Genomic DNA, 21,957 nt, shown 5'->3' with positions numbered 1-21,957 from the left:
TGATATACCTTTGCTGGGGTTTGTGGGAAGTATTTGCAAAGCATTTTGAGGTAGTCAGATGAAATATGTCGTAGGACTTAGTAGGTGGTAATATGTGGAAATACAAATGCATATGTCCTTTCTGAATCTCCTCTACTGCATCTAGATATTAAAGTGATGGGTGTGTTTGTCATATCTAAGACAGACAGCTAGATAGATAGGTAAAGGGGCAGTATTCTTAACAACCTGCCATTCAGAAAAATGAGTACATCAGGCAGTTTAATGTTGTACTCTATTGCCGAGTTGTATGGGCACTAGAAAACTTAGCTGATGGCATTGCCATTTGTCACACAGTCAAATAATGCCTAGTCAAGCAGGGAAACAGAGATGCCAGTCAAAGTTATAGTGCTAAAAGTCCTCAAGCAAAGCAATTTGCTTCCATCAAAGCAAAATGTTTGGTGTTGCAAATATGTCAAGAGAGCACAAGCCCGAAAAAGAAGAAAAATAAAAGACCCTCTAGCTGGGGCACAGGAACAGGAAAACAGTTTCTTTCCTCTGCTATGGCAAGAGTTTTAAAAGCAGCGTGTGGAAGATGTAGGATGAGGAGCTATTGCTGAGTCTCAGGCCTGTCATCGGAGAAATTAGAGTAGTGGTCTTCCTCCTTAACGAGGGACTAAGGTCTAGTGGTTAGAGCGGCAGATGGCTAGTGTTAGGACTCCTGGGTTTTATTCTCAAATTTGTAACTGATTCATTCTGTGACTTTGAACAAGTCACCCAGAGCTTGATTTTGCAACATGGCCTTTCATTTTGCAGGGCCAAATCATTGCACCCCCAATTAATTGCATGCACCAGTGGTGGCATAGGCTAACTACCAAATGGTGCCCTGAATCAGGAAGTTAAATAGGTAGGCCACAAATTTATAAGCATAGGCTAGGTGCCTAAATCCACATATAGGCTCCTAACTAAAAATGGGCCTGAGGTTCAGAGGTGCTGAAGTCACCAGGAGATACAGATGCTCAATTCCTCTGAAAATCAGCCCATTTTTATGTAGGCACCCAGGGTAAGCATTTACAGCCAAAATTGCCATAAATTCTACCCACCGTTAATTGCCTGGGCCTAACTGTGCCTACAAAATCAGAAGCCAGGTCTCTGTCTCTCTCACTGGGCTTCATTTCCCCCATGTTTATAAGGGGATATTATCTCCCAGATGGCAGATCCTCATCTGGTTTAATCAGTCTGACTCTGTTGACTTTAATGGCGAGGCCCCCATTTGCACAAGTTGAGGCTCTATCAGAGAGCATATTTGTTCCCTAATCCCTCTATTTTTCTGTGGTTGGCATTGTTCTTTCCAAATACTATGACACCCTGTTGTACCTCCGCCCCCAGCTTCAAGAGATCTTCCTGGCTTTCCCCTCTTCCCAGGAATTTCACAAATAAATCACTGCTTCCAGATTGAGCCAGAAACATACAAATGATGGGGAAAGGGAAGAGACGCAAATCATAGCGGTCCAGGTTCTGATCTCAGTTATCCGGCTTATGTCAAGAATTACTTGGATTTACACCAGTGAAGCTGAGATCAGAACTGGATCCAACATGATTTTTCTTCTCTCCTGTTTTTTTTTTTTTTTTTTTTTTTTCATTTGAAGGAAGTGACACTTGGCATCAGCTTTTTATTTCCCTTACAAAAAAGGCCTTTCAGCTCCTCTGAGTCCCAGCACCCCACTTAGCTTGCTGGCCTGGATCTCAGGCACTCTGTCAAATGGCAGACTGAGAACCAGGCATGGGTCGTGGGTACTGTATGCAAAGTGCAGCTTTAAGAGAGCCGTGACACGTAGCGTTTTCTGTAACTCAAAAGTAGCCCTCTCTGAGTTGCAGGTGCCTTCACTTCAGCTTGATAGACTTCATGTATCCAACTAAGAGATCTCATTGCTTCAGGGGGTTTCAAATAAAGCATAGCAATAAAAAGAATAAACAGCGTCTATCACGGGGAATTAGACTTTCTCAAAAGGCGCAGTGCAGTTCTTGACAGCCTTTACTTCCCAGCCTGCTGTGTCCCTATTATTCAGTTTCCCGCTGAGGAGGCAATTCTGCAGTGCCACTGGCAATCCCAGCACCTGATCCAGTCACTTTCTCCGCTACTGGGGGTGGGGGAGGAAAAAAAAAATCTTTTCTGTGAAAGAAAAATGAAGAAGACTTTGCCAGGCGGTACTAGAGAGAAACCTTCCTCTCCACTCCAGTCCCTGAATGCCAGTTTAGGGAGCTGTGTCCTGAGGAAATATATGCACCCCGAGTCTGTACAACTGAGTATTCATTCACAATGAAAAAAGTAGACAGTAAGGAATGTATCCTGCATCATTCCATACACACAATGAATGGTTGTGAAGGACTTTTCTTTTTGAAGAAAAAAAGCTAGTCTCTAGATAAGCTTCAAAACATGATCTGAATGTGAGCAAAGTAGCAATGGGTGCCAGAGTTTGCAGAGAGCCTGAAACAATAGCCCTGAAGTATGAAGTGCTCATTCATTTCAGAGGGCACTAGCTCAGCTGGTAAGGGTGAAACTTTAAAGGCTATTTTAAACTTTAAAATTAACTATTTTGCTATAAGAAAGGCGAGGAAGGATCATATTATGAAGATCCACCACAGCATTTCCGAAGGTGTGGGGTGAGCCCCTGTAATGTACAAAGGATTATCTGGGGGTAGAGGATGGGTGCAGAAGATGTATACGTTTAACAACAAGTGGTTTAAAAACACGTGGTTGCATTGCAGAGGTGTGCAGCTGGTTTCATTTTCCCCAAGGTGGGCTCTTCTCCAAAAAGTTTTGGGAATTATTGGGCTCAAAGTATTTTCCCTGATAGGTATTTTCTGTGATAGGGTCATCTGGACATTGCTTTTGTGAAGGTTTGATCAGGTAACATAGAATAGTCTAGATTTGAATTAGATACAGTGATGTGGCTGGAGCTGTTTTTAGTCTGACATTACATAACATCCCCAGGCTAATCTATCTATTTTTTTAATGCAGTGAACGAGGCACGTACAGATGTGAATAATTGGCCATAATGGTCAGTTAGGTAAATTAGTACCTTTATGAATAATAATCTTTAGGTTTAGGCTGAATTTTGCTCTTAGTTATACCCTTGGAGTCTCACTGGACCAAATTCAGCCCTGGTTTAAGTGTACAACCAGGGTTCGGCCCCTTGTGTTCAGTGAGGTTGCAGGGATATTAAGAGGGCAAGATTAGGCCCTTTGGCATTTAAATAATGAAACTCAAACATCTGAAACAAATCCTGTATGATAAATAATCCCGTGGATCATAGGGCTGGATTCTGCCGTGTGTGCTCATGTTGACTGGTACCTTACTATGTGATGGAAAATGTCTGTAGATCCCCTGGATTATTCCTCAGCCAGTTAATTGTTCTCTACAGAAAAATCTTCAGGGCTGGAAGTTCAAATTTCAGTAATTCAGTTGATAGGATCCCTGCCTGTTCCCTTGGAAAACTGTATCACAGTCTAATAATTTCTTCCTACTTTCTTTCCAAGAGAGCAAAGGGGTGCTGCCTTCGTATGTCAACACAGCGGTCCTTGGAGGCTTAAAGGTTCAGTTAACTGATAACAAGGTTGTAATAATCCCTTAGCTGCGTGCACAGCACCTTCCTGTTAGTTAAAATGGAGCCTACTGACTGCTCTGTGCTGACCACAGAAGCTGATGTTTTGTTTGTGGCCATGGGGATTATCCAACCCTTACTTTGGTTGGGATGATCTCTTTTGCTGTGGGGTGGCTTAAACTATTCCAAGCCGTGGCTTTAAATTGATGGCTTCTTGCTAGGTATTTCTTGAACATTATCGGATGGGGAAGTTTGTGGTTGAGTTGTTTAACTCCTATTCTAGACTGTGGCTACCAAGGCTAAACTGGGCATGCAGAACTGGGAGGAAATATTCAAGAAAGATAAAATGTATTAACAAAGAAGCTTTGTGTCCTTAAAAATGTTCATGTGTGTTCCCTGTGACAGGGCTGTTCTTGAAATGTGGTGTTTTTGTACAATTGTTCTCTTCCCCCTCCCCCTCTACACATGACAGACATTTGTATAGAATATTACTTTGTGGTGATGGTGATAGAGAGTAAGTTCAAGAGACCCTCAGATACTGCAGCAGTGAGGGACATATAAGGACCTAGACAAATAGGTCGGTCTCTCTCTCTCTCTCTCTCTCTCTGCAAGTCTTTCCTAAATTCTGATAAAACCATCTCTTGTGAGTTTTACATTTCCAAAGGAAAAGAACAGGTAGCTTCATATGCATCATCATGGAATGCTGCATTGGTTATAGGGTTCTACTAGTAGGCATAGAATCTGTGCTCCAATGCAGATCCCAGGACGAAGATATGAGAGCTGAGGACAAAGCATACCTAGTGGAGGGGATCAGCTATGGAACGCTTCTCCAGAGTTGCTCAGGCAAATCCAGAGTTTGGCCATCTTTAGCAAACATTGCAAAGCCGTACTCTTTGAGAAGGCTTTTCCACCGTAAGTAATGCTCGCAATAAGAACAGCCTCCTCTATTCCCAAACACTTACCAACCAGAAAAACTCTATTCTAAGCAGCTTTGACCCCAAAAGGGAGATGTGCCAGAGACTCCATGAAGTCCACTATTGATTTTACTTGGAATATGCTCAGATACCATGGTGATGGGCAGCAGTATAAAACCTATGGACAGATAGGCAAATGGATGGAGGTGGGGCCAGTTACTTGGATTTATTTGATGTAACTGAGAGCAGAATCCAACATAAGATCTTTAAATAGAACTCAGGACCGTCTAGTTCCAGCCCTGTGCTTCATCCAGTACTTTCTCTGGCACCATTTTCTCTTTCTTCAGCTTTCTCAAAATTCACAGGTACGAGTTTTCAATCAAGAGCCTCTTTTTAATGTTTCCCAACACTCCGAGAATGTGCAATTTGTTCCTGTGCAAAGGGCCAGCAAAAGACCTGTGCACCACTTAGGTCCTGAATAAACCCTGTAGATGGCGTGAAGGCCTTGAGCTGGTCCAGTTTCCACCTCCAGAGAAAGCAATTTTGCATTAAATTTGGCCAATGTTGAAATCCTATGAAATTGGGGCAATTTCACTGAAATTTTGTGAATTCAGATCTTTTGAAGGAGAAATAGTATCTATTCTAAATATGCTGCCCAGCTCTCTTCCTGTCCACGCAGGAAAGTGCAGAGCTCTGTTGTGATCCACTGCAGCATTTTGCTGTGAGAAGTTACAAACAAGCCAGTTTGGTAGGTGATGCTGATAATCATGCCTAGTTGTTTTCTGTAGCACTTTTCATCAGCAGAGCTCTAGGCGCTTTTACAGAGGAGGTAAGTATTATTATCCCCATTTTATATGGGGAAACTGAGGAACAGAGAAGGGATGTCGCTTGCCCAAGGCCACCATGGGGCTGTGAACATTGATTGGGGCCTCTGTGCACAGCTGACAAATTAACAGTAACTACTCGTGTGTCAAAGTGCTTTCATTTCCCATTGCATGTCAAGCCAATGCCCTTAATAATGAGAAGATGGTTTTGATCTGTGTCCAGAGCATATTAATAAATTAGTTAGAAATAAAACGTAGACCTCTTCATTTTTGCAAGCTCTTGTTTAATAATGTGGCCAAAGTGCACATATTTTCTTTTGCCAAAGTTGGCAGCTTCCTTGCTTGGAAAGTTCATACACTGGTCCTATTTGCCAATTCTTTTGTGTGTGCGCTGGTTCAGGAAAATCATGGAGCCTGTAAACCATTATTGTATGAAGACCATGAGAGAGATTTTGCTTGACTGCCCTTGTTACCTTGAAGAGCAGTGCCGGCTCCAGGCATCAGCCCACCAAGCATGTGCTTGGGGCGGCGCCTGGAGGGGGGCGGCACGGCGGGGCCCCGGCCGGGCTCGCTGCCCTCCCCCCGGCGCTCTGGCCGCTGGAGAGAGCGGAGAGCCCCGGCCGGGCTCTCTGCCCTCCTCCCGGCGCTCTGGCCGCTGGAGAGAGCGGAGAGCCCCGGCCGGGCTCGCCGCCCTCCCCTGCCGCGCCGGGGGGGGGGGCTTTTTTGCCTAGGGCGGCAAAAAAGCCAGAGCCGGCCCTGTTGAAAAGTGGTGGTAGTTTCCCTCAGAACAAAATATGCCGCTTCTCGACAACTTCTAGTCAATCCCCCAATAGGTAGAATTGAAAGGACAGCCCCGAATTCACCAAATCCCTTCAAGAATAATCCACCAATGAATTCAGTTTTTTTTTTTTTTTAAAAAAAGGAAAAGCTAAGAAAACCTGCATATATTGGAGATTGCTGCAGAGACTTTAGGGAAAAGAATGAAATCTAGGTTAAAATCCTTCAGAGAAGAACTACTCCAGAGACCACAGAGTTAATTAACTGTAGCTGGATTTTAAAAAGGGATGGGTAGTTTTAAGGCAAGTAATATTTGTTATGTAAGATAAAGATATTCAGTTCATGCTGTGAAGCATTAATTCGATGACTGCAGGGCTCAGGAAAGATCTCTTCCCCTATTCCCTGCCCCTCACACATCACCACACATGTGGCTGGGAGCACAATAGGTAGTTTTTAACATATCCTTTGAAGTATCAGGTATTGGCTACTGCCTCAGGCACAATACTGAACTTGATGGACCCGTAGTTCCTATGGGGAAGAGAATACTGGAATTAATTGGCGTCCAAGGTTCCAATCCCAGTGACTTTTTAGAGGGCGGTACGGTCAGGTCCTATGTCTGGGGTGAAAACCTTACACACTGAGTTCTGGGGGGAAAAGGCGATAGCTTAGTGTTCTGTGTCTACCTTATCTTGCATCACAACACAGGCATTCCAATTCCTAGCTTCAAATAAGAAAATTCCTCAAGTCCCCAGTTAACATGTTATGACTGTCAATATTCCATGAAAGTAATAGGGGTGGTTTTGATGCGAGTCAGAAACATGGGCAGTCTCCTAGAGAATCCATAAGTGGATCAGGACTGTAGGTTGTGCCTTGGGCCGTATCAGGATCTACTGAAACCTGAACTGCCTCTCCACAGGCAGCCATCCCATTACAGTGCAAATGTAAAGTTCCAGATCATCCTGAAGGTCTGGAACATAGACTGAAGCTAAAATAGCCAAGCCCTTGGCAGATACCTCCTGGGGATGCTCCCATACTTGGACAGTCACCAGCTTCTAAATTTTGTTCTGCAGCGCATAGCCTTTGCCTCATGTTTGATGCTGTATCACAGTCAGACATTTTGACGTGTCACCATGTGGTGAAGTTGTATGGGCCCCAAAGGGTTTTCAGGATGCTTTCAATGTCCTGTCAGGCTAGCTGGCAAGGGGCAGGAACAACCCATCGAAATTGGAATCCAGAAAATTGGGAAGGGAGGTGACCGGTTGCTAAGGCACAGTGAGCATACTTCAAAAGACCAGTCCAGTTTCAAAGAGATTCCTTATTTAAAATTGGGATCTGGTAAAAATCTCTAGAACTGGGATAGACTTTGGGATTGTGCCCATTGTAATTAAATTACAGCAGGTGTTCATAGCACTCGAAGAATCTGTTCATTCTCAGGCAGATGGACGAGCAGAACAATTTATGGTTATTTTTGCTCTCGGAGAAAATCACCTTCGCTACTTCCTGGAGGAAATGTTTTGCCTCCTCACTACTGAAGTGGCTCACAGAGGTTTATCTTGGTTTAAAGGCAGCTTCATCTAGCGGATTGACATGAAGTGGGAAGCCAGTAAGCCTTAAATTTAATGCTAGCGTTGCCTGCAGACTCGTGGTGTGTGGGCGACTTGCTAACCTTTCTGCCTCAGTTTTCTCATAAGTGCTCAGGTATCGAAGTGACAGGTACCTTAGAAGTATCTTGGCTGGATAGCTAAATCTGAAAATATTGGGCTAATCATCGTTGCAAAAACTTTGGGATATAGAGAGGTTAGTGTTTCTCCATCTCTTTGGAAAGTATAAAGACCTATATACATGGTAAGTATTATTATCCACATCAAAATACCAGGATGGCTGGTTCGCTACAAATAGCTAGCAATGGGGAATAATTTTCATCAGTGAGGGAGGACTGTGTTGTTTACTATGCCTCCTCGCTTCCTTTCTGAGGAAGTATCTATGGCAGCTAAACCAGTATCTCTTCAATCCTATCAGTGTATTAGAACTTCCCACCCTGGCAAATCCACCCTTCGATCACGTACTGCAGTGAGCAGAACAGCTTGTTGTGGTCAGGCATTTTGACTGCATTTATCACAATTGGGCTGGAATATCCTGTGCAATGTTTATTGTGATGTCCCCTCTCCATTCAGGAAAAACACAAACATTGGCTATAGAAATGTTATTAGTCTGTCTTCTGTATTTGTTATAGATCAACACAATTATTCCTTAAAAATTATTTTTTGTAACATTAACACTTTCCATTCTATGTCACCATCCATCAAAGAATCTCAAGCAGTTGCATACATTTATTACAAGTGTTTGCAGAGCACCAGTGCCTACAGGTTACAAAGGGAGATTGTGGCATCCCTTGGAGGCTTTTAATAGGGGTTTGTCTAACCTGTTATTAGGGATGGCCTCTAGGTATATCTGGTCCTGTCTCAGCATGAGGGGATGGACTAGATGACTTCCAGCTCTGTGTTTCTATGATTCTATCATTGTGATAGCACAGTGCAAGTATTAACTTTACAAACATTACAGTAAGCCATATTACAGCCATTTTAGGTATTTTAGTCCTATTTTACAGATAGGGAATCTGAGGCACAGGTGGTTCAGTGATTTGTCCAAGGTTACCCAGTAAATCATTGACATAGATGGGAATAGAACCAAGGAGTCCTGCCTCCCTCCCCAAATGGAAAAGTCCCATAGAATTTAAAACAACAATACTAAACTTTCTATGGGTTTTTTAGTCATCCCATAGAATTCTATCCCTGCTTCAAAAAGCCTATAGAAAGAATCTCCTTTTTTATTAAATTCTGTAGGTTTGTAGGGTTATTTATCTAGTACTCTATAACATTTCTGTAGAACCCTTTAGTTGCTATCGGTATTAAATGCTATAGGGCACTTCCATGTGGGCCACTCGCCTGCCTTCAGTACTAAGCCACACTCCTTCCCTATCGCGAGCAAAAGGTCTAGTTCATTCTGCTGGGAGCAATTTGTTTGATAGCGTGGATACAACTATTCGTAATATGTTCAAATACAAGAATAGGAAAATGGAGCAACTGAGCTTTGCAGAGAGATCTACCTGTGCCATGAAATAGAGCAGTTCCTCTGTGTGCTGGTGAAGAATGTTTTAAGGTCATTGATTATTAACAAAGGAGTTCAGGCTCAAATATTTGTCCGCTGAAAGTTGGTTTTATTCTTAAAATTCTACTCCCTCTTTTATTCTGTTGGCGCAACTTGTGTGCCTGTGCCATGACCAATGGGACTAATTCTTCTTAAGTTAGGGGCCAGCCAACCGCTTAAAACCATGTTCACATTAATTGTGACCATCTGGCCATTTGTGTCACAATGGGAGCTGAGTTCTTTTGAAAACCTGTCCCTCGTTTTGGTGCCCAAGTGAAGAAGGCTGAGGAAAGATGGCCCTGTGAGTAGGGTGCTCGTCTAGGACTCATGAGACCTGAGTGCAGTTCCCTGCCCCATCACTGGTTTCCTGTGAGACACTAAAGCTGTACCTATCTCTGTACCGCCACACGGGCTATGCGGAGTGTGGATTGCAGAGTGCACCAGAATGCCTTGTGTGGATGCTGCTGGTGTGAGCTAAAAGGTGCCTTGCTCATATTACCATAGAGCTCTTTGTCAAACAGGACTACCTTAACTGTACCTTTTAGTTCATGCCAGCAACATCCACACAGGGCAGTTACATTGCAACCTTTTGGTGTGCTCTGCAGTTCATACTCCCACAGTCTGTGCTGCAGCGCAACCTAGAAAGGCCCTTAATCTCTCTGACTCAGTTCCCCTCTGTGAAAGGGGGATAGTAGCACTTCCCTACCTCGCAGGGATGTTGTCAGGATAAGTAAAGATTCTGAGGTGCTTAAATACTATGGTAATTGGTGCCATAGAGAGAGAGAAGTGGGAGCTGAGCTCTTTTCAAACTTTGGCCCCAATCATGTGAGCAGAGCACTTGAAAATCTGCCCCTGAGCTCTTCTGAAAACCTAAGTTTATTGTATAACATTTTAAAATACACAAGAGCCTGAGAGTTCATCAGACTCATGGAAATTAGAGATGGGAAGAATTGTTAGATCACCCTACCTATCTCTCAGCCAAATGCAGGATTGTCCTCTCCAGTGCAGCAGTGGGACAATTCTTGGTTCATTTTAGTATCTATGCAGCTTTAATGACAGGGAAGGGGTTTTGGTAAGAGTTGGGGTGGGACTGGGAATTGGGACTTCATAGCTCTGTTCCCACCTCTGTTAGTGATTTACTCTTTGACTCTGACCAAGTCACTTAACTTCCTGTGCCTCAGTTTACCTCTGTTTAAAAAAAGCTAATATTTTCCCTACTTCACAAGGGTGTTGCGAAGCTTTATTAGTTAATATATTAAGACTTGGGGTTCCTCAGGTGAAAGGCACTATAGAAGTGCTAAGAATTCTTATTAGCATTTGTGGTTCTGATTTGCTTTCTGTCAAAGGGAAGAATGGAGTTAGAAAATGCCATTTATTCTGATGCTGGGAGAAGGAGTCTGAAGTCTTTTTTTTCTTTGTGTGTCTCTTTGAAGGTTTGTTTTTTTCTTTCTTTTCTGGGCACCAGAGTGTGAAGCATCAGGCACGGTGCTAATCAGCAGAGACTGAAGGAGCTGTAAAAATGTTGTTAGTAAGGCGGCTGCCCTAGTTGTCAGTAGCAGCAGACTTATTGGTATTACAGTAACTGCTGGTTCAGTATGAATTCAGCATTAAAAATGAGGTGAGACAGCATTATGGAGAACTCCAGGGTGTGTCTGAATTGTGAGGTTTTCAGAAGCGCACTGCGCTGCCTTAACCCTTCTTCCACTAAAGTTAGTGGTTCTCAGTGATTTCCATGGCAGCAGCTAGGCCGACACTGGATTCTTTGGAAAATGCCACCCTTAGGCAGACACAGATATTTTGGTTTCATGTCTTTTTTGACCTGCTAATTGGTGCTATAATTGTTGGGGATCTACAGTAGCACAGATTTGTAGACCTCTTCAGCAAAGACTTTTGGGATCCGTTTGGAAGCATGAGGCTCTGATCAGCTGAGTCTGAAGTAGGACAGCATTCTTCTGTCAAGTCAACACATGGATCATGGCTCCCCCATTCTGCTCTTCCCATATGTGCAGAAATCTCATTAACAGGAATGGCATCTGCCTGCATCTAATATGAGCAGATCATAGAGTCAAGATTCCCCTGTTGAACTGAGAAGAGAATTTTGCCTTTATTCCCCTCCTGCTTGCAATTTTATTGTGGCATTCTGAAATTCTGACTTCCTGGCACTGTGACATTAGTCTCAAAAGGGCTTCCTTCTGGAGGCGGTACTTCCTGTAACTGACATCATTGCCTGTCTGTTCACATACTTGAATATCAGAGAAGTACATTGATCTCATGAAAGCTGAAAGGCAATGGGTAGATTATGTTAATACTGTACTCAACTTCCACCCACAGTCCCAGAGTAGCTGGCTATTTGTTCTAAAATTGTCAGTGGTGAAAGAGTTAACACTATTGACATTTTGGATTACCATCACTAGGCTTCAGTGTTAACGTCCAAATGTTATGAATGGGAGCCTTTCCTACCTCTTTAGGAAATATTCTTTCAGTCTCTTTTGCACATTCAGGAAGGCACAGTGCATCGGTTCACCATCATATTTTTTCTTCAACTGTAAAGGCTGGACGCTTATTTTAAGGAAAGCTTTAATTCTGCTCATGGGGCCGTCAAAGAAGTGTCAACATGTCTGACTGCTGGCAGTCTGACTTATTTAAATTAAGCCAGGTCCGGGTAAAGGGTGCACTATGACCATGTCATTCATGTCCCAAACTGGCTACTGCACATGTGGCAAGCCTGGGTCAGGGCAGGCTGAGTACACTTGCATATCAGTGAGCAGGAGTCAGCCCGCCATGGTTTTGCTCCCACTTTTAGCACACACTGACATAAAAATATCTCCGTGTGACTTAATCTGAATTGAGGGACGTCTCTTAAGTTCACATCAATGGATAGGACGAGATGTCGTCTTTGGCTGGAGTTGCTTGTGGCAGTAACGGAGTTTGAACATTTCACTTTGAGTTTAGTGATGGTAACATTTTGATGCAGAATTCTGGGTTTTCTTTAACATGACTTAATTCTTTTTTTCTCCCTTCAGTGTATTGCTCAGAAAGGTGATGGCAGGTCTGGAAACTGGAGTCCTCTGTGTATCCACAGAACAGTCTATTTTGGATTAATTTTGATTAGTTTAACCAGGCCAAATTCTTTCCGTCTACACTGATCACCATGGTATCTGGTTTCAACAGTTAACACTAGGAGGATTGAATTTGGCCTATTTATATTAAATTAGGTCCTGATCCCTTGTACCCACACCAAATCCTATTGAAGTCAGGCAGTGCTATGGCTGGATCCAGGGCTTAGAATGTAAACTCCTTGACTCAAGAGCTGTCTCCTCGTATGTGTGATAGGCACCTCACACACCTTTAGTGATAAAGAAGTAACAAATACTGTTAACAGGCGCAGCATAACTGACATTAATATGAACCAATCACTTAACAAATAAGGTGGCAGGTTTTATGATGAGCTTGAAGACCTGAACTCAGCCCACCCACTCCATTTCACATAGGTTGTTTAATAGCTATCAAACCGTAAAGAATCTCGGTCATGATTAGAGTTGACTGAATAACTGATTTTTTTGGTTCGGTGACTGCTATGAAAAGTAAAATTAAAAACATTTGGTTTTGTTTCAAACCAAAACAGATTTTTTTAAAATTTTTTTTGGGGGTAATTCTTAACTAAATAAAAAAACTGGAAAATGTAGTTTGAATGAAACAACAGGTTTCAAATGTTGATTCATAATGACATTTCAAAACAAAATGGTTCATTTAGAAATTTGTTGAAATATCTACTGATTCCCGGCCCCACCCCCAATCAGTTTTTTCAGCCAAAGCTATTTGCAGAATTTGACCCCATATATATATACACACCCTTTCAAGTAGTCTGCCAACCAAGCCCAAATTACATAGTGGTTTTGCGGCATGGCCAAATTTACTATTTGACAAAATTCACCAACCTCTAGTCATTAGTGACTTGGTCCCAACTCTAGTCATGACCAAGTGGTTGTTTAATATTAATGATCTAATTTGGGAGCATGCTGGTAGCCAATGTAACCCAGTTTGAAAATGCAATAGAAGCAATGTTGAAATAATGTGGAGTTTTATTTTTCAGGAGTGGGTTTAATCCACTGAGAATTTTAGAAATGGTTTAATTATATCAGGCACTTAAGTTGTCCTGATAGATGGTCCAGCTTTCTAGCTTTTCTCAGTTAGAGCTAGAACGGTGATGAACTTCGTCTGCTGTTGTTTTGTTCATATGTCAGCAAAACTTCTTAACCTCTACGATTTGCAATTTGTAATGTTAATTGTATTTTGACAGCTTTTTTATAATATAAGGATAATTCAGTAGCAGTCATTAGTTAGATGCCGTATGAAACAAAAGATGCTTCCCAAACTGGATGCCAGGGTCAGCAATTCTTTGTCCTCTTTTCTAGGGGGAGAGGGTTATTTTAGACATATCACAGTATGCATGTGTTGGGGACAGGTGAATGTGAAGTTCCTCACATGGGGTAAAGCCTGGAGTGGTATAAGCTCCCCAACACAGTTGTGCCAGTGCCCTTCTATCCTGAACTCTAACTCCTCTTCTCTCCCAATGTTGGGGTCTCAAAGAGCTCTGCTCATGCACCTTAATCTTTACCCACAATACTTTCTGTTTCAGTCTTGTCCTCCACAGGCCTGTTAAAGTGTCATTGTCATCAGGGCTGAGACATCTTCTGACTGTCCATTCTAGCTCAGTCCCCTCGTAGCTCTGCTGATGTATAACAATCCCACCATTTCCAGTCTTCCCTTTCTCTCTCTGCACACAACTATACCTGCATTTTGGCTGAGATCCAAAACTGGAATGTCCCTTCGCTCCCTGTCTTTGCCAGTGTACCTCTGCCCTGATCCACAGCATACATGCTCTTCAAGACTTGGTCCCCTTTCAAGTAGAGTCTGCCAACCAAGCCCAAATTACATAGTGGTTTTGCGGCATAGCCAAAACTCCCTTTAGGGATTGGGAGGAGACCATAAAAGTCATTTTTACTAGATGGTGACTGGCCATTCTTTGCAGCGAATCCAATGCTGTTGATATATCAGACAAACAAGACTCAATTATATTGAAAACTGGGCTTTTTTTTCATGTACAGAATTTTGACAGCAATTAGCTTTCAGTTCTATCATTTTCCCCAAGGAGGAATGATCACTTATGCATGAGAAACTGTTCCATCTTGAGTAAGAGAGAGGGGGATAATGGAAGCATCGTCATTGCTGTGATGAAAGAGTTTATGATAACAGGGAGTGTTTGAATGCCAGCTTACTTTAATGTCTGTCTCTGCTAGCTAATTTTGATGAATGCATTTCTGTGCTTAGAAGGGGCTTATGGAAAGGTGCAGTAACTTGACTGAGGAGGGAGAAATAAGCTAGGCACAGTCAGTGAACAAGGAGTACATGACCTGTTCCTCCCTGGCTACTGTCCTGTGAAATCTGATCAGTTAGCAGAGTTGGGTCTGATCAGAATTTGGCCCAGGAAATTGCAGGCTGTGGCAGGAATGGGCATTGATGAGGCACTAGCTTACAGGCTTCCCCCTGAGCCAGCACTTGCCCAATAGCCCAGCGTGGCTGTAGAAGGTACTGTGACTTTTGGAGGTGCTTCCCTTCAGCTGAGCCATGTCACTCTTGGCACGACTTAGGGTATGTCGACCCTGCAACTGGGTGGTGTGATTCTCAGCTAGAGGAGTCATACCTGTGTTAGCTCTGATAGAGCCAGTGCACTAAAAATCAAGCATAGCCGTGGCTGTGTGAGTGGCAGGAGGGGCTAGCCACCCCAAGTATGTACCTGTCTGAGGCTCTAGGCACTTGCCAGCTAGCCCCGCCCACCTCTTGCACTGCTGTGGCTGCTGGCTCATTCAGAGCTAGAGGGGTATGTTTCCTTGAGCTGGAATTTACTCCTCCAGCTTGAAATGGCCACTGTCCAGTGAGGGTGTCAAGGCTGGATCCCCACTTTGAACTTTAGGGTACAAATGTAGGGGCCTGCATGAAAACTTCTAAGCTCAACTACCAGCTTAGCTCTGGTTCCGCTGCCACCATTTCCCAATTCTAGATTCCCACCCTGGGAAGCACTGAGAAAAACCTTTCACCAATTCCCTGGTGAATACAGATCCAAACCTCTTGGATCTTAAAACAAGGAGAAATTAACCATCCCCCCTCCTTCCTTTCACCAACTCCTGGTGAATCAAGATCCAAACCCCTTGGATCTTGAACAAGGAAAAATCAATCAGGTTCGTAAAAAGAAGGTTTTTAATTAAAGAAAAAGGTAAAAATCATCTCTGTAAAATCAGTATGGAAATTAGCCTTACAGGGTAATCAAACTTAAAGAGCTCAGAGGACTCCCCTCTAGTCTTAGATTCAAAGTACAGCAAACAAAGATAAACACTCTAGTAAAAGGTACATTTACAAGTTGAGAAAAACAAAGGAAAACTAACACGCCTTGCCTGGCTATTTACTTACAAGTTTGAAATAGGAGAGACTTGTTTAGAAAGATGTGGAGAACCTGGATTGATGTCTGGTCCCTCTCAGTCCCGAGAACGAACACACTCCCAAACAAAGAACACAAACAAAAGCCTTCCCCCCCCCCCCCCAAGATTTGAAAGTATCTTGTCCCCTTATTGGTCCTTTAGGTCAGATGCCAGCCAGGTTACCTGAGCTTCTTAACCCTTTACAGGGAAAAGGATTTTGGAGTCTCTGGCCAGGAGGGATTTTATAGTACTGTACACAGGACAGCTATTACCCTTCCCTTTATAGTTATGACAGAGGGTATTTCCTTTAATTCCCCCAGCATCTTTGAGTGCGTACTGTATGCTTCACGTCCTACTGCTATGTATGTTTTTAAACAGCTGATGTGTTCTACTCCGGAAGTGGCTACATTTCAGTGGCTGACAAAATGATTCCTGTGCCCATACATGGTGCTCTGAGACCCTTCGGGGTGAAGGGGATATTTAAATGTGAGAATTCTTTACTCATGTTACTCAGTCTGTGAACGTGACCTTTCTTCAATAATTCTCCCCCTCCCTCAGTGTTGTGATCTGGGATTCCATGCCAGCCTAGCTCGGACATTCAGGACATACCTGTCTGCTGAATATAACCTAGAAACCTCACGCCATGAGGGCCTGGACATCATTGAGAACGCGGTGGACAACCTGGACGCACGGAGTGACAAGCATACAGTCATGGACATGTGCAACCAGGTCTTCTGCCCTCCGCTGAAGTTTGAATTCCAGCCTCACATGGGGGATGAGGTACTGGACCTGCAGAAAACAGCGTCAGCAATTTGGCATAGCCTGAGCTGTCCTTGTTTCCTCTCCCCCTTGTCTGTGATCTTTAACCTCTTTCCCATCCTATTGCCACGGTGCTTCTGTTCGTGCTTCTTTCCTTTTTCAACTCTTTTCAACTGCTATGTGATAAATGCTTTGCTTAGGCCCAGATACAGGGCATTGCCGGTTAGAGATGGGTTGGGGTACTCAACCTCCCTAACCTACCAGAAAGAGACAAGCTTGGGGCGGGGGAGAGAACGATCTAATTGCTTAAAGTATTTCTATTTGTCCAGTGAATGTTTCAGTCTCCTCTCTCTGGTTTTGTTACTGCCATCAGGTATGTCAGGTGAGCGCCCAACAGCCTGTGCAGACGGAGTTGCTCATGCGATATCACCAGCTGCAGTCTAGACTTGCCACTCTCAAGATAGAGAATGAGGAGGTGAGAGCAATAACTGGCTTAGATCATTATTCTGGTGGACTGTGCTAATGACTTTACAGTCTGAGCCACATGACCTTCAACATTCTGTGCTAGAGCTTTCAGTCAGCTGGAGTGTTTGGGTTGGAATCTTCTGCAATGCTGAGGCTTCTGGTGGCTTTTCTGAAGACTCCCATTGACTTCAGTGGATATTGGATCAAGCCCAGTACATAAGAGCTGCTTGATGGCCAATTATTGTGGCCAAAATATGTCATTCTCCCAGTTTGTTTCACAACTCCTGCGCTCCCCGTTTCTGCAGGTACGAAAAACTCTGGATGCCACTATGCAGACCTTGCAGGACATGCTGACGGTGGAAGATTTCGATGTTTCCGATGCCTTCCAGCATAGTCGCTCCACTGAGTCAGTCAAATCAGCCGCTTCAGAGACCTACATGAGTAAAATAAACATTGCCAAGAGGAGAGCCAACCAACAGGAAACTGAAATGTTCTATTTTACGGTGAGTCTCATCTCAAGCTATATAGGCTACACAGCATTAATTGGTTGGGTTGAGTCCCATTTGAAATGCTCGTTAGTGAACAGCAAGAGCCAGTTTGGTCTGTTTAAATATTTGTCTTGTGTTTTGTTTGAAATTGAAATATTTGCTTCTCAACTGTAGGGAAATGCACAGGGAACAATCATGCATCCTTGTGTTACTTTAAAAAAGCAACAACTTTAAAAGCTAGCCATGAAAGGAGACTTAAAGAAATGAGCTGGGAGATTCAATAATGGGCAGTAGAGCCTTCCACTCCAGTTTGCGGATCTGAAACCATCCCAGTCTCGTAGGGTTACCATCTCAGGGTCTATGTGAGATGAGTTTGATGGTCTCTGTTCAATTCCCATAAGACGTCACTCTGCAGAACTGTCAGTTCAGCCCACCTATCCTCAGCAAAAACCTACAGGCATGGCTACATTTCCACATTGAAACTTCTCTCCTATTGTTCTGTGGAGGGTATGGGATTAGCTCCCTCTGGCCCCATAGAATGGGCCACTCAGGGGGTCCACAGGCATCCCGGGGAGTCAATAGGAGGCCAAGGCCATCCATGTGGGGAGCCCATGCCTCTGCTTTAACTCTTGGACTTCAGTGTTGTCCTTGCCCAAGAGCCACAGCCTGGCATCTGCCCTGGGGACAAATTTAAGGGTAATCTCCATCATGGAAAGATGGCTGTAGGAAGATACCCATAACCTGGGGCTGTAGCATCTTTCTGCAGCAAGCTCTAAAGGTTGGGTATGGATGTGATGTTCATTCTGACCTGTCCACCTTTCCACTGTGCAGATCCCAGGGTCTGTAGAACAGGCTCATTATTATTTCTATTTCAAGTATTATAAGAGGTGACTTCAAGAGAAATGTCCCCTGTTCTCAACAAGGCACATGTTGTTGAAGGTGGTTGGTAACATGACGTGGCTTGTAGTGTCCCATGATACATTCACATCTGCAGAAGGGCTTACAGCTTCTCTGTGTTTATTTTTTTTATGGTTCCCATTCAGAGAGTTAGTTGCAATTTTATTTGTAAGGAGGATTTTTTTTAAAGGCATTTTGCAAAAGTTATCATCTCTCTCTTTCATTTTCTGTCCCTTTCTCCCCCACTCCTGAGATGTATAAAGTTATTGGCCTCCAAGGCATTATTGGGTATGAGGCAGTCTCTAAATAAAATAGGAAGGTTATGCATTGAATAAGACTAGCTGCTTAGCATAATATCTGATCTCCTGAGCCAGCAAGATCTCATGCACTGGGAATTCTCCCTTCCTTATCGCTGTTTGCACAAAGGCAGAGCCCTGTCTCTGGAAGGAAAAGCTCATTGGGGCCATTCCCAGAAGCCTGACAAAAGAAGGCTTTCTTTGAACTGTTTTCTTTGGGGTTCCTTGTGTTCCAAAGCCCTGACCTCAAGCACATGGTACAACACAAAGAATTCTGGGCTAATAAGATCAACAGTACTGCTGTTTGAATAGTGAAAGAGCAAATTTTAACCCATCCTTGGTTCTTTTGTGTATGTAACTGAAGTCTGGTTTATTAGAGCCTTACAGACTCTCCTGCTGAATTCCCTTCCAGCAATCCCATAGGCAAAAATGTATATCAATTAGAAAACATTTTCACCAAGAGTCCTTACCCATGTTGTATTTGTGTTTGTGGGTTTTTTTTCCAGAAATTTAAAGAGTATTTGAATGGCAGTAACCTTATCACCAAGCTCCAGGCTAAACATGACTTACTGAAGCAGACTCTTGGAGAAGGTGAGTCCTAGGGTAAGGTCCAGAGAGAAACCTTGCATCTCACATCAAGATTTCAAACCAGACCTTGAACTTTTCAAATCTCCCTTTCCTTTCCCTGGGTGAATGCTAGCCTCTACAATTAGTTGCTTCTCTAAGCTTAACAGAAGACATGCAAAAATATTCTTGACCTGATCACCTTTATTTTTGACCGAGAGTAGACTGTGAATTCAAAATGTAAATGTTAGGCTGTATTATAGCTGCTTACACTGCCAGGTGCTCTGGGTGCCTGCGAGGATTCAGCCCAGAATTACAGCTGTACCCAATCACGCTTTCTCCAGCAGCAACCAAGGGGTTAACGGCACAACCCCAAACCCAATGGAAGCTATTTTCACAGGGATGCTGTATATTTCACTGTTTTCATTGGCAATTCAAGGGTCATTTTTCAAATACGTTGGGCTTCCAGATTAGGTTTTGAACATTAAACATTTTTATGAGCACTGATGTGAATTGAAATGCTTGCAGAAATGTAATTTTAAATTAAATTCCGTGCCGCGCTGGAAATCTAAAGCCAACTGCAGCAGCAACTCTCTGCTAAGCATGGAGACTTGGCAGTGAACCTGACTGGAAACACATAGTGGTTAACCGTCTGGTCTAGTTTCACTTTCCAAGCAAATGAAATGAAGAAAACCAAACCAAACAGGACACATGGTGAAAAGTCATTGGATATTTAAAACCCTTTCACTTTTAATAATCAGGGAGTTGTGATGGCGGTACAGTAAAGAAATTTAAGAACATTTATATGATTTTTTTTTTATCCTTGACAATCTTCCTGAGTCTTTGAAGTGCCGAGCACCTACAACCCTCATTGAGGTCTGCAACTGTTAACGACAGGTGCTGACATCAAGTTGATGTGTGCTGAGGCCCCAGCACCTTCCCTTATGGGCAATCCTATAGATTTCTATAGGTTTGTGGATCCTCCTGTGGAACAGAATAAAAAGAGACTTTTATCCCTGCCCTAGAATTCTGTAGGATGGTTTCAAAAATCTGTAGACGGGATCTTTATTCTTTAGTCAGTTCAGTAGGTCTTCTAGTAGGAACCTCTATTAAATTCACTAGGACTAGGATAACCTGGGGTAATATGCATTCCTGATGGTCTGTATTATTGAATTACAAATGATTTCACTGCAGTTAATATCTTGGACAGACTAATTTCAGTTAATGTATAAATTCAATTTCTTTAATTGTAGGGGCCTGGTCTTAGTGAAAGATTCCACTGGAAGGAAATGTAGCCTCCTGAGAAGCCAATTGGGGTTTCCCAAGAGCACTAATGATATTGTTCAAAAAGGAAGACTTTTTATTAGCTTTATAAAGCTTCTGAGCTTTAGACCACAAGGGGACTCCTCATTTCTGATTGGCAGAGGAGATGCTCATGACCTACACATGCCCTCTGCGTACATTCACGTTCATATGACTACATAAGGGCACTGGGAACTTGAAGGGTATCTTCAGGCTGAACAGTAGAGTGTTTCAGCTACCCAAGCAATAGGTCTGAACTTAGTCCATGCACTGTGTAAACTGCAGATTCATCCCCTCCCTGAGGCTTGGCTTTATTTACAAAACAATGAGATCCTATAACGGTCAGCTCACACCTTGTCCCCATCCCCAGTCTTGGCTGCTGCTAGAGTTCCTCCTTCAGGCCTGATCCAATCCTGCTGGAGAGCCATTTCCACCTGCTTGTATGCAGATAGTCACCTGTCTCAGTGAGTTGGGGAAAACCCACTTAACTCTTTCCCACCTACTTAAAGAGTAGGGTGTTTCATCTACCTGCTAACACAAGAGGGTGTTTCCGGCAAACGTTGTTGTCCTGTTACAAACCTCTTATAGCACCTTGGGCTTCTGGTCTACAGTCTGAATCTTCACTCTCTGCGTAGGGGTCTCTGTCATCCCTTTTTTTTTTTTAGCCACAGTTTCATTAAGTTTAAGGCCGCGATTGAGGAAACATCTTAAGCACATGCCTAAGTCTATCCCTATCCAGGATAAGGCTTAAGCACATGCTTTAAGTTAAGTAGCTGCTTAAGTGCTGTCCTGAATAGAGACGCTTTTCTCTCACTGATACCTAACACAGGGATTTTTAGCTTTATGCGAACAATATATATTTTTTGTGTATTCTGCCCACTTTGCAGAAGACTGAGATGATTTATAGCCGTTGATAGTTGTTCCACAATGGGGGAGAGGATACTTATGTTTAAAGTTTAAAGAATCAGCTGTCTCCAATCTCATTTTAGTACTACAATAAGCATACTGCTGATCTTCATGTAATACAAATTAATTAGCTTTTGTTGTCTTTTATCCCAAACATATTTTCTCCTCCAAGTTTTTTAGCTTTAGAACCTACCTTTCCCTTAGATCCTGTGATTTATTGCATGCAGTGTGTTCCCTAAACAGAACTGCATCTGAAGAATAAAATTTTAACGTAAGAAAACTGTCATGGTGGATTCATAGGGCTCTACGAAAATACTTTCCTCTCCTAGAATTCACAGTACCCTGGATAGCCCACTAACACACTGCAGTAATAGAACAATAGCAGTCTGTTCTACATTCTTATTGGGGTAGTCCCATATTTCAAATGAACTTGGATATGGATCTCATTAGATTTAGTCAATCACTGTACGTTGCCAGGCAGAGCTCCCAGCAGCTGTTTCCAAATTCAGGCCTTGATATTTTGGAGGAGGGAGGGGTAGGTGGAGCAAAGGGGGAGGGGTA

The 21,957-nt window shown here is 43.1% G+C and overlaps 1 protein-coding gene across 2 annotated transcripts in view; it reads left to right on the top strand.

Moving 5' to 3' along the window:
- SRGAP3 (SLIT-ROBO Rho GTPase activating protein 3) overlaps positions 1-21,957 on the top strand; it is a 220,568-nt gene that overhangs the window by 164,088 nt on the left and 34,523 nt on the right. For both annotated transcript variants that reach the window (XM_054035457.1, XM_054035455.1), the window contains exons 7-10: positions 16,278-16,499; positions 16,852-16,953; positions 17,249-17,446; positions 19,131-19,215. In XM_054035457.1, the coding sequence (XP_053891432.1) occupies positions 16,278-16,499; positions 16,852-16,953; positions 17,249-17,446; positions 19,131-19,215 (607 nt within the window). The remainder of the gene's footprint in view (positions 1-16,277; positions 16,500-16,851; positions 16,954-17,248; positions 17,447-19,130; positions 19,216-21,957) is intronic.

The sequence above is a fragment of the Malaclemys terrapin genome, chromosome 7 (genome assembly GCF_027887155.1).
Source record: "Malaclemys terrapin pileata isolate rMalTer1 chromosome 7, rMalTer1.hap1, whole genome shotgun sequence".
Lineage (NCBI taxonomy): Eukaryota > Metazoa > Chordata > Testudines > Emydidae > Malaclemys > Malaclemys terrapin.
The sequence above is the reverse complement of the archived record's forward strand: the minus strand, read 5'-3'. Positions and strand labels throughout refer to the sequence as shown.